This window comes from Aphelocoma coerulescens, chromosome 1A, assembly GCF_041296385.1.
Source record: "Aphelocoma coerulescens isolate FSJ_1873_10779 chromosome 1A, UR_Acoe_1.0, whole genome shotgun sequence".
Taxonomy (NCBI): Eukaryota; Metazoa; Chordata; class Aves; order Passeriformes; family Corvidae; genus Aphelocoma; species Aphelocoma coerulescens.
Window position 1 is genome coordinate 71,230,976 of NC_091014.1, and position 12,645 is coordinate 71,243,620.

The 12,645-nt window shown below is 41.5% G+C and overlaps 1 protein-coding gene across 4 annotated transcripts in view; it reads left to right on the plus strand.

Moving 5' to 3' along the window:
- The window catches only part of KIAA0930 (KIAA0930 ortholog), a 102,734-nt gene that overhangs the window by 85,207 nt on the left and 4,882 nt on the right, over positions 1-12,645 (plus strand). For all 4 annotated transcript variants that reach the window (XM_069003475.1, XM_069003476.1, XM_069003479.1 and 1 more), the window contains exons 5-9: positions 2,333-2,434; positions 3,548-3,688; positions 5,742-5,936; positions 8,139-8,301; positions 10,922-11,077. In XM_069003475.1, the coding sequence (XP_068859576.1) occupies positions 2,333-2,434; positions 3,548-3,688; positions 5,742-5,936; positions 8,139-8,301; positions 10,922-11,077 (757 nt within the window). The remainder of the gene's footprint in view (positions 1-2,332; positions 2,435-3,547; positions 3,689-5,741; positions 5,937-8,138; positions 8,302-10,921; positions 11,078-12,645) is intronic.

Sequence of the window (12,645 nt, forward strand, 5' to 3'; positions counted from 1 at the left end):
CAAATGTGGAAGGAAAGAAAGCGGCTTGGTGTGAATTCCTTCTCCCTCCTTACCTGCTCACTAATCTTTTTGGAATGATAAAATCTAAAGCCTTTAGCTATTTAAACAAAGTCACTAAAGGAGTTCAGGAACTGCTTAGGAGGGAGAAATGTGTAAGAGGAAGCACAGTGATAGGGAAAGAAGCAGAAGATGCAGATGAGAAACCAAGTGCTGTGAGCCATTGTCTTGGTTTTGTCACCAGAACTGTGGGGAAAACAAAAACTCTCCAACAACATTTTTAGTGTTAGAGAATCAAGGCATTACTTTATTCTGGCCAGGATGTGCAACAGAAATAATTTCATCCACACATTGCCGGGGTTGTGCAGAGAAATTCATTCCATCATGATGGATTTCTCCTTAACTAAAAACCAAGCTATACTAAACCACAACATTCTAACATAATTTTTACTAGATTTTTCACATACTTCTGCAGTCAAAACCCATAGAAATTCATTGGTTCAATGTTCATTGGTCCCAAGTTACACAGTTCTTAGTATTTGCTTTCCTATTGGTTATCAATCTCTTCGCCTTCGATGTTAATAGGTTCTCATTCTTCATTCCCTTATCTTTCTTTTCCCAGACCAGGTGTTTCTGACCATGCCAGGGGTGATGTTTGGAGTTGATATTCGTTAATGGTTGTTGATGGTCATTATTTTTTGTGTATCTTCTGTGCTACTCCCCGTCTGTTGAGATGTTAAGCTCATCAGGCCTCAAGTGATGAAACAGTCCCCTGAAAAGAAACTTCAATTGCCTGCCTCCCAGGGCAAAGATGAACAAAACCCCTGACTAAATTTACATTAAAAAAAATTAAACTTGGTACCATTTCCAACAGTTTTAGACAGTCTAAAGAAGTGGGCACTCTGAAATGAGTAACCTCCCCCTTGATTCCAACCAGTCCCTTTCCCCCAATAAGGAATGAAATACGAGTAGATTTAAGTGAAAAAATAACATTTTATTAACAGACACCAATAGGCAGGGCGAAAAAGTAAATAACTGCTAGATACCAAGCTGTTAAAACTCAAAACCCCATGGGAACAAAAAGAAACCCAAAATGCCAGGAATACCTGTTCCCAAAATGGCACTTGCAGGAGGCAGCCATGTCCCCAGGAACAAAGAGACAAGATGGTGGCAACCCCTACCAGGAAGGCAGGAGCCCACAGAGCAGTTCCAGAGGCAGATGGAAACTCACCAGCCTGTGTGGGGTCTGCGCTGCTGCAGCCGCTTCCTCCTGCCTTTCGTGGGCTCTGCTGCTGCTGCCGGGCTCTGCAGCCTGGGTGTGGGGTGGGAGGGAAAGGGCCGGTCTGTGGGCACTGGCACAGGGCAGCCTGGCCCCAGGAACTCGCTCGCTTTTTTTCTGGCTGTTGGTAGAGTTTGCAAAGTTCACTTTGAAACAGTTTCTAATTGCAAAATGCAATTTCTACAAGTAGCTACTGCAAACCCAAAGCCACCACAAAAGACTCTCCATAGCCTTCTCTCCTGGAAGGGCTTGGATTGGAGCGAGGGCTGCTACAGGTGGGCGCCTGTGGAATTCGCCCCAAGGCAGCCCAAAATCGCTAACTGCAGTCTCCCCTATACAAGGGAAAAAAAACCCCCAAAATTAGGAGAGACCAAAAAAACAGAAGGAAAGCCTGAACAAAGACCAAGTAGCCTGCAAAGTGAATACTACACAGCCAAGAGCCCAGAAACTGCCTCCGCGCCGATTTCAAAAATGCCTGCGATAGCACCTCACACACACAAGGTCTGAGGCTGTTAGGTTATAAAGATACAGTAATGGTTTTTGGGTGCAGATAGATATGGAATAAAATAGCATTATGAATCACCCCAGGACAGCCATGCTGCCCTTACTGAGGGAGGTTGATCTTAGTGTGGTACTAAGTAAACAATAACAAATTAAAGGTGTTGGATCAGCTGCTTCATGGTAACTTTCTTGCACTGTGGTATTTTACTTTGCAGCACATTGCAGCAACATAAAGGCACCTGAAAGTGGTGATGAAAAAGTAGGATGGTATACTGTAGTATGGTGAGAGGTCAGGTACACACAGGGAGATTTACTGTGGAGCAATGGGTTTTTGATTACTTGCATGTGGAAACCAAGGATTTCTCAAGTGCCATTACTGCAAATCTGGCTTTAGTCAGAAACCAGCTCAGCTGTGCTTGAAGGATGTCCAGCATCTCTAGTGTAAGTGAGCAGTGCCAGCCTGAGATGTTTTGTAATTACTTGACTTGTGTTTTGTGTGTCTATTCCCAAGCACATTTAACTGAGAAGAGGTATCTTTTTCTGCATCTTTCTCAGCAAGTGTTTGCATCTCCAAGCAAACACCCAATGGACAGTAAAGGAGAGGAGTCAAAGATCAGCTACCCCAATATATTCTTCATGATTGACAGTTTTGAAGAGGTGAGTTCCTTGTCGCAGCAGCAAAGTTTTGTCCTATTCTAGTCATAGGTCCTGATTAGCTGTTTTCTTGTACCTTTTGAACAAATGTTCTTGGGTAGTTGCGGTTTATCTTCTGCGAGATCTTATTTTATTATATTTTATTTTACTTTGTCGCAGTGGCACTGGATGGTAAAATGCCACGACCTTCCCAAAAGCGTTTCCAAGGGAGGAAGCTGCTTGATGCAGCCACCACACACACACACACATGTACACACACATACACCAGATAGCTGGCAAAAACAGTCCGATGGTAAAGGAGCAGGAAGGGTCTTCGCATGGGTTTTACGGGAGAGGTTTATTGCAGCCACACTCGTGCAGGGTTCCAGAGAAGTAGCCTGAGAACAATGCAAGGTCCAGGGTTTTATACGGGAGCAGATTGAGCATCAGGGACCAATGATCTGAGGGCAGGGGGCGGCACACAGGTGGGGCCAGGGTAAGGGAACCAATAGGGAAACTCTGAAGGGCAGGGTGATGGGGCAAGGGGTGGAGAGGCCAACGTAGCCAACCAGGGAAGCAGAACTGGGGTACATTAACAGAACAGAGCATCTTGGGAGAAGCTTTTTCAGTCGCCCTAACCTAAAAAAGAACCTAGGACTTGTTCCACTATAGGACTCCTTTTGTTCCTTGTCCAGCAGGCCCCCCAGCCTCCACTTTTATTTTATTTTATTTTATTTTATTTTATGTTATGTTATGTTATGTTATGTTATGTTATGTTATGTTATGTTGTTATGTTATGTTATGTTATGTTATGTTATGTTATGTTATGCTATGTTATGTTATTTTACCTTCCTCTTTAATATTTGAAATCTGATCTTAAAGCTGTATTTAGGCATCAGTATCTATGATGGGCTAAAGCATGAAAGGCTGATGTGAGGGCTGCTCATCTCAACGTGTGATTTGCAGTGTGCACTGCCTGGAGTCTGTTTTCTTGAAAGGCTGGGGTGGAACATTCTGCTCCCTTTCAATTTATATTGAAAGTTCCTTGGGTGTAAGGACAGCCATGGGAATCGGAATGTATTTCAATTTGAACAACTGCAGTTTGCATCCAAGTGTTTCATCTTGCATCTTTGGCAGGTTTTCAGTGACATGACTGTGGGAGAAGGAGAAATGGTATGTGTGGAGCTGGTGGCCAGTGATAAAAGCAACACCTTCCAAGGGGTGATCTTCCAGGGGTCCATCCGCTATGAAGCACTCAAGAAGGTCTATGACAACAGGGTAAGGAGCTTCTGAAAGACCATGTCCTTTGCAGCAATGGTGCTCTGACGAAATTTTCTTTGTAAAGAAAATTTCTAGATTCTCTTTGGCTGATGCTGTCATCTTTTTGTCCTATTAGATCAGCTGCATCAATGTCTGTCTTTTTTGGCCTTGAAAGTTAGGTGAAAGCTACTGGATTTGGCTCAGATAGCTGAGAGTATTGAGATTGGGATATATTCCTCTGCTGTTTGCCAAAAGGAGGGGAGGTAGGGATAAGTAGTCAAGAGTGTGACACTGGAATGGACTTGAACAACAGTTCTTGGAGCCCCTTCATTTTCTTGAACGGTCATAGATATTTCTGTATTCAGAGAAGGTATGATTTCATGGGAGATCTTAAACTCTGGTAACTACCTTGCAATAACGTGTATTTTTCTTCATTGTATTTTGTACTCATGGATGTTTTCAAAAGACCCCTGTAGTCTCACTGCCACTGAGAAAAGCTTTCTCTGCTTTCTACAGAAACATGAAATACCAGCACTTTCACCTTCGAGTCAGTAAACTTCTTAAATGGTTTATTATGAAGACAATCCTGAGAGATTTTTAGAAACAAACAGAAGAAATTCCCACAATATCTACTGTGTCTGTAAAGTTCTCTTTGTTTCTGCCCTTGTCAGGAGAGATGCTGAATAATTTCCCTTCTTGTTGTTTTAAGTGTGAGCCATTACACTTTTCCAGCAGGTTTCTGAGAGAATATGAAACAGAAGTTGTTTCTCTCCCACCGTCATCTTATGGCCTTACACAATCAGCAGCTGGGTTATTAAAATAAATGGGAATGCAGAATCACTGAGGACAACATAAAAAGAAAGCCCTGCAGTGGAAAGATAAGATTTGATGTGGTAAAGTCACCACATAGTCTAGGAATGTTCTGACTGACCACACAGCTACTTGACATTATTTTGTTAGATGAAGTAAAATTGTTAACTTTTCAAATATTCCATTATGGCCGAGGCAAACCTTGAAATTTTACCATTTTTTTTACAGAACAGGAGTAATCTATATGCTTTTGAAGATTACTTCATTTCAGTTGTTTCAGGGAAGGTTTAGATTGAATACTAGGAAAAATTCCTTTACTGGAAGGGTTTTCAACCACTGGAACAGGCTGCCCAGGGAAGTGGTGGAGTCCTCAGCCCTTGAGATATTTCACACATGTGTAGATATGACACTTAAGGACATGATTTAGTGGTGGGCTTGGTTGGACTTAATGATCTTAAAGGTAGTTTCTAACCTAAATTATTCTAGGATTCTGTAATTCTCAGTACTATACAAGCTGATGAGCATCTTGGCCTTTTCATAAACTGATGAAAATTGCAATAAATCACTTAAACTTATGGATAAATCCTACTTACATCACTTAGCAAAAGCTTGACTGTTTTCATATTGGTCTGTTCCTTTTTTCAGTTCTCAGTTCAATTCTCAGTTCAGTTCTGCTGACTGGAAATTGAGCCCCTCTGTCTGTTTAGGGGATTTAAAGTTGTCAGGGTGTCTTGGTGAGCCATGCAGTGCAAGTTAGTTGTGCATGGGGCTGGTTCCTTATATTTTGGCCTTGACAGTATGGACATAAAAATGTCAGAAATTACTTGGCACAAAGTAGTGACCCAGTTGTGGGGTGTGCTTTGCTGGTTTGAAGCATCTTGTGTGTGTGTGTCTATTGCCTTTTGGACTCAAACGAGTGCCCCAGCACAGGATGCATTGTGTTGTGCATGTACCTGCCTGTGCTCTCCTGTGCCACAGTGTGTGGGCCTGGATAAAAACTTTTGGTTTTCTCTCAGTGTGCCATTGGTAACTCTGCCTTTCGGATGGCTGAAGGAATTGGTTCTTCTCAGAACCTGTTTTTGTCTCTGTAAAATTACTTTCCTTTTGGAGATCACTTCAGATTGTGGCTTAAAATGTTTCTTAGGAATCATTATCCACTATGGTTCTGACTTTTTCTTAGATAACTGCTTTCAGAGGATGTTATTTTCAAGTTGTAGAGCTGTTATTACATGTTTTTCTCTCCTGTCTTGATGCATTGTAGGTGAGTGTTGCAGCTAAGATGGCTCAAAGAATGTCTTTTGGCTTTTATAAGTACAACAACATGGAGTTTGTCCGAATGAAAGGACCGCAGGGAAAAGGACATGCGGAGATGGCAGTGAGTAGAGTTTCCACTGGTGACACTTCACCGTATGGGACAGAAGAAGATTCAAATCCAGACTCCCCAGTGCATGAGAGAGTAAGTAGCAGACAGAAATACTTTCTGAAGGTGAAGCATAAACATGCTTTGTTCCAAAGGCAGGAGGCAGACTGAAGCTGGGGTTAAGTCACATCGAGGTGCTGCACTTAAGTTTGCCTCTGTGTAATTTGGTTGTACTCAGTATATGAGATAGATTTTTTTAATGCAGTTTCTCCTGAGCAAATGCTGAATACAGAGATGACTGGATGATTCATACTTCTGGAGGAGTGTTTTGTTGAAACAACAGCAGTCTTGATGCCAAGGAAACCGATGATTCTGCCTGTTTTCTATAAAATATGTAGATTCCACTTCTGTACAAAAATGGGATTTACCTAGAAATGTGGAATTTGTGTATTATATAGGTTGCTTACTAAACCTCACAGGAAATGGTATTGTTAGGTTTTGCCACCAAGGAATACTGCCAACGCAAAGCCTGTATAATGCTAAACAAAGATCACGGACCCAGATGCATCATACATATGCTTAATTTTAATGCAAGTGAGGTAAAATGCCAATAGAATCAGACCACAGATGCCAATTTGGCCTTTATTCAATCCTGAGCTTTATTTTCCATTACAGCATTTTACCTGGTTGATGGGGATTAGGCAACATGTCTTCAAAATATTTGCACAGACCTGGGCTGGGTCAGTACCTGCTAAAGTCCAGCATGGTTTTCTGTGTAGTGTGGCTAACCTGTATCATTTAAAGATCTGAAGAACTGCTTCTAGAGATCTCCATGCAGGCAGTGTGGTTTTTGTTTCTGACTTGGTAGAAAGCAACATGAGCTACCAGCGCAGAACTCATTAACTGGATGTTCTTGCTCTCTACCACAGAAATACAGCCTGAAGAAATCAGGCCTGGAGGGACAACATGATCTTTTGTCTCCAAGGCTTCCAGTGTCAGCTGGAAAATGTCAAATTAGATTTGACATTGAAGATTAGATTTGACAATTAAGCAGTTACCACTGCTTTTTGCTAGTGGTTTTAACGGTGATACATCTGTTTCTGATTCCACCCACAGTGTGATATGAAATGACTCCAAAATTAAAAACAGAGGCAAGCACAAATTAGAAATTAAGTGTGCTGCACAAATTAGAAATTAAGTGTGCTGGGGAGAGGATCAGTTGGGTGTTACAATCCCTTTCTTTTATTTTTTTAACATTAGTGATAGAGGGACAACATGGAGTGTTTCTGCAGTGTAACATCAACCTGGCTTGGCTGCTATTGTCACTCCATGTCACCTCCCTCTGCATTCCTTTGGACAGAGCAGTGTCAGGTGCCAGCTCAGGAAGAGTTAGGGGGTTGTTAAATTGACCGTGTGAAGAAGAAAAGACAAGATAAAAGTTACTCACATCCATTTGCAAAGTAGTTATCCCTATTTTTTCCCTTTTGAAATGAAACTATTAAAATACTGCAATCACAGCCAGTATATCAGCACTACATTTCAGTTCTCTCCAAAACAGGTGTGATGGCTTTAATTGTAGTTTACTCAATGGCAACTACTGCTCTGAAAGAAGGGTGTCTCCACAGTTTTGTCCCTAACTTGTGTTTCACCACAGACGGTTCCATCCGTGTATTTGTCTTCACTTGGACTATCCAAATCATCTGAGGCACCACAGCTTCATTTTCTCCTTCCAGTATTGAAACATGACACACATAAAAGAGAACATTGACTTCATGTCTGCCTCAGTGTGTTGTGCTCAGGAATTTGTGACCCTGCTCCCCAGGGACACTGACCTTCCACAGGGATCCCATGGGACAGCCTTCCCAATAGGGAAACTGCTGCCTTGTGCGTGCCAAAGAAATGAAGATGCACGATTTGAGTGTGTTCAATACAATACATTCTTAGCATGTTAAGTCTCCTGAATTTCAATATGCAAAAATAAGATTGACATTCTTGGTGCCTAAATTACTAATTTTGTGCCGTTATGACTGTAAATCCTTGTTAAAAGTGATCATCTGAGGAGAGAGGTTTTTCATTATTCATGTAACAGTTGTGGGCTGTGATATACCAAAATATTTTCCCCTTGATGAGCATCTTGAAGCTGAAATGTTTGCTCAGTTGAAATTCTCTAGCCACTTTGATAAAACATATCTAGATACCCATCATCATTCTGATTTTTACACATGTGACGTGACTGCCTTGTGGCACATGGAGGGAAAGACAAGATTTTCTCCAGCATTTCTTCTATTTCCCTTTCAGGTTACCTCTTTTAGCACACCGCCAACCCCAGAACGTAACAACCGCCCATCCTTCTTCTCCCCATCCCTCAAGAGAAAAGTGCCCCGAAATCGAATTGCTGAGATGAAAAAGTCCCATTCAGCAAACGACAGTGAGGAGTTCTTCAGAGATGATGATGGTGGAGGTGAGAGAAGTATTGAGAGCTAAACAGACTTGTCTGGAGAGGCCACAGAGCTGTGGAAAGGTATCCCAGTGAAGGGTTTTCAAGCAGGTTTGCAGGGTGGAAAAATGAGAGCCAGTGCCTCTCTGAAAATAAGATTTTTCACAAGCTTAAATATGTCCGAATATGTTAAAACTTATTTCTTTTATGTGGACCCATTTGAGAGAAACTGGAGCAGCTGAGATCCTCCCCCTTTCCCAGATGTCACACACTTTGGGGGCACTTCTCCAGGTATAGTTGGGTGTAGGGCATGTTCTTAGCAACAAGTTCTTTGAATTCTGATTTGATCCAGAGTTGGTTAAAGCTGGTGAAAAGGTGTTTAAGGTGTTCAACTGGCTTTGAATCAGTTCTGAACTCTATGAAGAGAAAACCTAATGAGTTTGTATAATAGTTTAATGACTTGTGGAACTCTTCCTTTAAATTCTAGTTACTCAGCAGGAAACAACTGACAAGATGAAGCCTGACTCAGAATATAGTATATATATCCCAATCACATCACATCACAGTCTTGTGAGGCAGGAGACTCAAAAATGTCCATGTCCAAACTGCTTTTCATATGTTTAAAAACAATTCGGTCAACAAGTCTGTCTGTTGGCATTCTAACAGATAAACACAAAGGTAATTTCCAGATTACAAGTTCTGTTTGAAGTAAGAAAGATACTGCCTATCAGCAGTACTGGACCACCTTAGCTAGTAAAGAATTGCACATTAAAAAACAAACTGAAGTGATAATGTTTAATGCAAATTCTGTGGCAGTTTAAAAAAAAGACCTGATGGTAGTTAATTCAGGGTTCTATCAATAAAAACCTTCGCTCATCTCTTTTTCCTTAATTTGTCTAATCAGCATCTGTTATTTGACATGCGATGTGTTTAAGTATGTTTTACTAGGCACAGTGTAGTGTGAGGAGAAGGGCAGCTTTCCCCACATGCAGTCCTGTTTTTGGTGTCTTTATTTTGGAGGTTGCCCAGGAGAGAAGAGGGTTCAAGGTGTTTCTCTGGCAGCCTTCATGCATGATGCAGTGTGTCCTCAGGGTTGTCTTGCAGGGTCTGATCCTAGACTATTTAATCATAGTGATGGACATTCTTTTTATTTTCATATCATTTTCCTTCTAATATATTTATGGAAGTAAACAAATTGTAGGTTTTTCAGATATTTTATAGCATTCATATAAAATACCAAGAAATGGTTTCTAAGTGTTTTGACCTTACTGTTCCTCATCTGAAAAATAAAAAGAGGACTATTTTAACAGCTTATGCTAGGAAGTTTAATTTATTCAAAGATGCGTTTTCTACAAGGAATAGTAACTAAATTGAGATTTTTTACAAACTTCAGAAACGTGAGTGTCCTACCAGTGTTTGCTCAGGAGCTGCAGTGGTGAAACCTTCTTATTTTGTCATGAAAAAGCCAGATGCAGATGCAGAAGATGCAGAGATAGGAGCAGAGATTTGGGTGCATTTTGGCTTTGTGGGTGGAGGAAAATATGTGGATTGTGTAAAGATCAGCAGTGTCCTTGGTACAGCCAGTGCTGCTGCAGAGTTGCCCCAGTGCAGACAGACCTGTGGTGAACAGGAACAGCCAATCTAGGCCCAAGTCAGTGGTTTTGCTGTGTGCAAGCATGATACACCAGGAGAGTTGTGTTTATTGCAGCTACCAGAGTCAGCTCCTTCTACCCTAATCATCACAGTGCTCCTGGCATAGTGGTCATGCATGGGAAGAGGGAATATACAGCTTGACTATACATACACTTGTATAGGGAAGGAGGGAAAGATTTTCAGAGTTTTTTTCCTCCCACATTGTTATGCATCTTTCTATAGTAGCTGCCACCATGAATTTTCCTTTTCGTTTGGATCAGGATCTGCTTTCAGTCCCAGAGCTTGGATCACTCTGGTTCAGAATCGATATGTTAACTTCAACATCTGCTTTTAGCATTGTAGGACAGGGCTGAATTTTACAGGGCAATAGAGCAAAGATTTAAAAACATTTCAAAAATGTAGCACATGGCTGTGGTAGAGACCTGCACCTATAAAAAACTCCTCTGGCCTACAGGGGACTCAGTATCTTTTTGTTTTAAAAGTTACCTGGGGACATCTAATTTGGAGAACAGTGGCTCAGCTGAAGGGTCCTAGGTGTGCCTCAGGGTATGCATGGAGGTGTGCAGGAAACTGTGGTATTAATGCTTCATCTCCCCATGTCTGCTAGATGTCAATTTTTTTCAAAGGAAACAATTTCTATTTTGTTACTCTGGTGAATTTCTGCATGAGTAAGTACTTAATCTTAGGGCTATTCTATGATTTTGTGTATGAGAGAAGGCTGAGTTAGGGTTCTGCTGGTGCAGTGTGGTAGTACAAGCCCTCTCCTGACTTTTTTTCAGCTGCTACTGCTACCATTTATTAGTTTCAGTGTAAATGGTGAACTCTGTGCTAGGCAAGGTCTGTCTGGTTTCTAAAAAGCAGTTATGATAGTGTCCTGCATGTGATTTGTCTCTAAACAATGAATAGGAGGCTCTCCTCTTTTTTTGAGTTTCAGAAGTGTTCCAGTAAAGTACAATCCCTTGAGACTTGCTGTTTCTTCCTGCCTTTGCAGATCTTCACAACGCGACAAATCTCCGGTCACGGTCCCTGTCTGGAACAGGACGCTCACTGGTGGGCTCGTGGCTGAAGCTGAACAGAACAGATGAAAATTTTCTACTCTATGCACACTTAACATACATCACTTTGCCATTGCATCGAATTTTAACAGGTGAATTTTGACATGCATTGTGCAGAGCCTACAATGTTGGGGGATTCTGCTGTTAAGACAGAGGAAGGAGTAGTTCTCTGTAATGCCACTGTAAATAGGAATTGATTTCAATTTAGAAGAATTTGCAGATTCTAGTAAAAAGTTGGTCATTTGTAATTAAGGATGGACTTTGAACATTTCAGCAAAATATGTAATTATTCCTTATGATCATTGTGTTGATAGTCTTACAACAAGTTAGCTGGAGTTACCAAGGTCACTCACTCTCTCACCACAGGCATTTTGGAGTTCACAGAAGATGTACTGTTTCTGCTGGCATTTAATACGTGCTCAAGAGGGTGGCACAAATGCCTCCATGCTCAAATACTGGCTTTGAGCTTGAACATCTTTCTGAGACTTAATTTGTTGAACATAAGGTTGCAGGAGTTGGGGTATATATCGAGATACACAGAAATAGAGCATGAAATTTCTGGGCTGTACGGCAGAATTTTCATCTGCAGTTTTTCACTACCCACATTTGTTTTAGCTTGACACGTTGTGTAGGTCCTGTTTCCAAGGTCTTTTTGTAATCAATATATTCGTGCCAGTAGCAGCTTTCCGGGAAGCAGGAGCATTACATGTGGGGCGGGGTGAAGTGGGAAAGGTGCTCATTTCTCTTGGGTAGTTCAGAAAACCTGTACTAAGATATTAAAATCCCAGTGATAGTGATCAAAATACTTTCTAAAAATGTCTAGAGTTTATTGGTAAGACTTCACTCTGACCCTTCTGTCCATGTTGGATAATCACACTTCTGTCACCTTCTCCTCATAATGTCAGATGATCCAGTCCCTTAGTCATCTCTGTGGCCCTTCACTGGACTCGCTCCATTGTGTTCAATTCTTTACAGGTGTGGTTGGAGCCCTCTGGAGCTGGGGATCAATTTTTGCTCATGTCATCCTCTTTGTGCAGTTGTGTTTGATCAGCCTTTTAATTGTGTGCTCCCTTTTTCCATGTTCCTTGTTCTTTGTGTAGCCTAGAAAAGAACATAGCAGCCCAGTTTCCAGATATTTCTGCATAGTGCCTTGCCGTGTTGGTTTTACTGCCCATATTTAGAAAGATGCCCATGATTACAACAGAAGTTTTACAGGGTCATATTCTGTCCCACTTGGGCAATATGGAGTTGAGAAGCCAAAAAGAGGAGTGGGTTTTTTTGGCAGCTTTTTGAGTGCAGGAATGTAGGCTTTGGACTATAGAATGAATGAAAGAGGTGAAATACTTGTACCCACAGAAGTCTCCTTAAGGGGCTTGGGGATGCTGCATTTCTCCCTTCAAGAATGGGAAACCCCTTAGCAGCTCTTGTTAATGGCACTTGGCGCTTGTTTCCCTGGAAAATCACTCCCTGTATAACATATGTTGCTTCATCCCAGTATAAATGATTGTAGATCAGGTGTCCTCTCCACATGATGGGATGTATTTGCAGTTTCTCATCTCTCAGATCTTCCCAGCTGCATCCTGGTTAACTCAGATTTTAACAGGCAAAGCTGCGTACTTGTCATGTTTTAGATTCCTGGTGGGCTGTGCTGCAGTCCATG